Source organism: Mustela nigripes, chromosome 6 (assembly GCF_022355385.1).
Source record: "Mustela nigripes isolate SB6536 chromosome 6, MUSNIG.SB6536, whole genome shotgun sequence".
Taxonomy (NCBI): domain Eukaryota; kingdom Metazoa; phylum Chordata; class Mammalia; order Carnivora; family Mustelidae; genus Mustela; species Mustela nigripes.
The window spans coordinates 17,383,744-17,385,049 of NC_081562.1; the positions used below are offsets into that span (position 1 = coordinate 17,383,744).

Genomic DNA, 1,306 nt, shown 5'->3' on the forward strand with positions numbered 1-1,306 from the left:
TGTGAGTGATGGCCCTTCCACAGGGCTACCTGAGGTGCAGCTAGCACGGCGGTAGCTAGCACCACCTCCGGGCACAAGAAGCCACCGGCCCATCCAGGAACAGCCATCATAGTATCAATACCACAAACATCACACATGAGGCAGATCAGGTGAGTCATGAAAGCCTCTGAGGAGGTAATCAGAGGACACCGAGGGGAGGCATCAGGAATTACCCGTGGGCTCACTAGCGAGCCAACCTCCCTCTGCATGAATACTTTTCCACATTTTGTTTCCTCATCATAAGAAGGTGACATCACTACCTACCTCCCTGATGGTATTCTGAAGATTAAGGACGAGGACACGCATAAGCCTCTGGCGCAGGGAGGAGGGCGTGCGTGCCCATTACCGCTGCCCACGCACAGATTCTAATGCCATGCCTTCGGGTGCGGCGCTCTTCTCTCCAATATCAGTCCTGGTTGATCTGAGTTGATCCTGATGGTTGTTCTCAAATAATAACCTTCATGTATAGAGACTGGTCCAAGTACAGCCCAAAATAAGGAAGAAGAAACTGTCAGGGTGAGAGGGGAGGTTCCCTACTCTCTTTCCCATGCTTCATACTGAGCCTAGCACTCAGCAAGTACTCAGTAAACACGCTGGATGAAAAAATGCACCCGCTTGACTCTATCCCGAACACCCCCGCCTACCAAATGACGCTCTGGCTCCATGAGAGCCTACCAAGATCCAAGCACTGGGGAGATTCGGTAGCCAAGACTGGTGACAAAGTAATGCCTGTGGAGCATTCTCCGTGGAGCCAGGCCAAAACAGTAAGGGGCTGTTCATTGACAAAACCAGCAGGTAGAAAAAAATAATAATAATAAAATTAAATTAAATTAAAATTAAAAAAACAAAAACAAAAACAAAAACCAGCAGGTAGAGACCGCAGCAGCAATTCCAGCTCTGTAATGAGGAGCTGCCTGCAGACATCACTACCTACCTCATCCCTGATCCCGCATCTCTCCTGTGTGACTGGCTGAGGCCCAGCACATGTTGTACAGTAAGCCTCCAGTGCTGGAGACTGGTCCATCACACAGAATCCAAATTTCTCAGATTTTTTAAAAGTTTTTTTTTTTTTTTTTTGGGGCGCCTGGGTGGCTCAGTGGGTTAAGCCGCTGCCTTCGGCTCAGGTCATGATCACAGGATCCTGGGATCGAGTCCCGCATCGGGCTCTCTGCTCAGCGGGGAGCCTGCTTCCTCCTCTCTCTCTCTGCCTGCCTCTCTGCCTACTTGTAATCTCTCTCTGTCAAATAAATAAATAAAATCTTTAAAA

At 49.1% G+C, this 1,306-nt stretch overlaps 1 protein-coding gene across 1 annotated transcript in view; it reads right to left on the minus strand.

Moving 5' to 3' along the window:
• Positions 1-309: 309 nt before the first annotated feature.
• LOC132019310 (thioredoxin reductase 1, cytoplasmic-like) overlaps positions 310-1,306 on the minus strand; it is a 42,943-nt gene continuing 41,946 nt past the window's right edge. Inside the window, exon 4 of the mRNA XM_059402220.1 lies at positions 310-511. Coding sequence (XP_059258203.1) covers positions 405-511 — 107 coding nt within the window. The 3' untranslated portion in view covers positions 310-404. The remainder of the gene's footprint in view (positions 512-1,306) is intronic.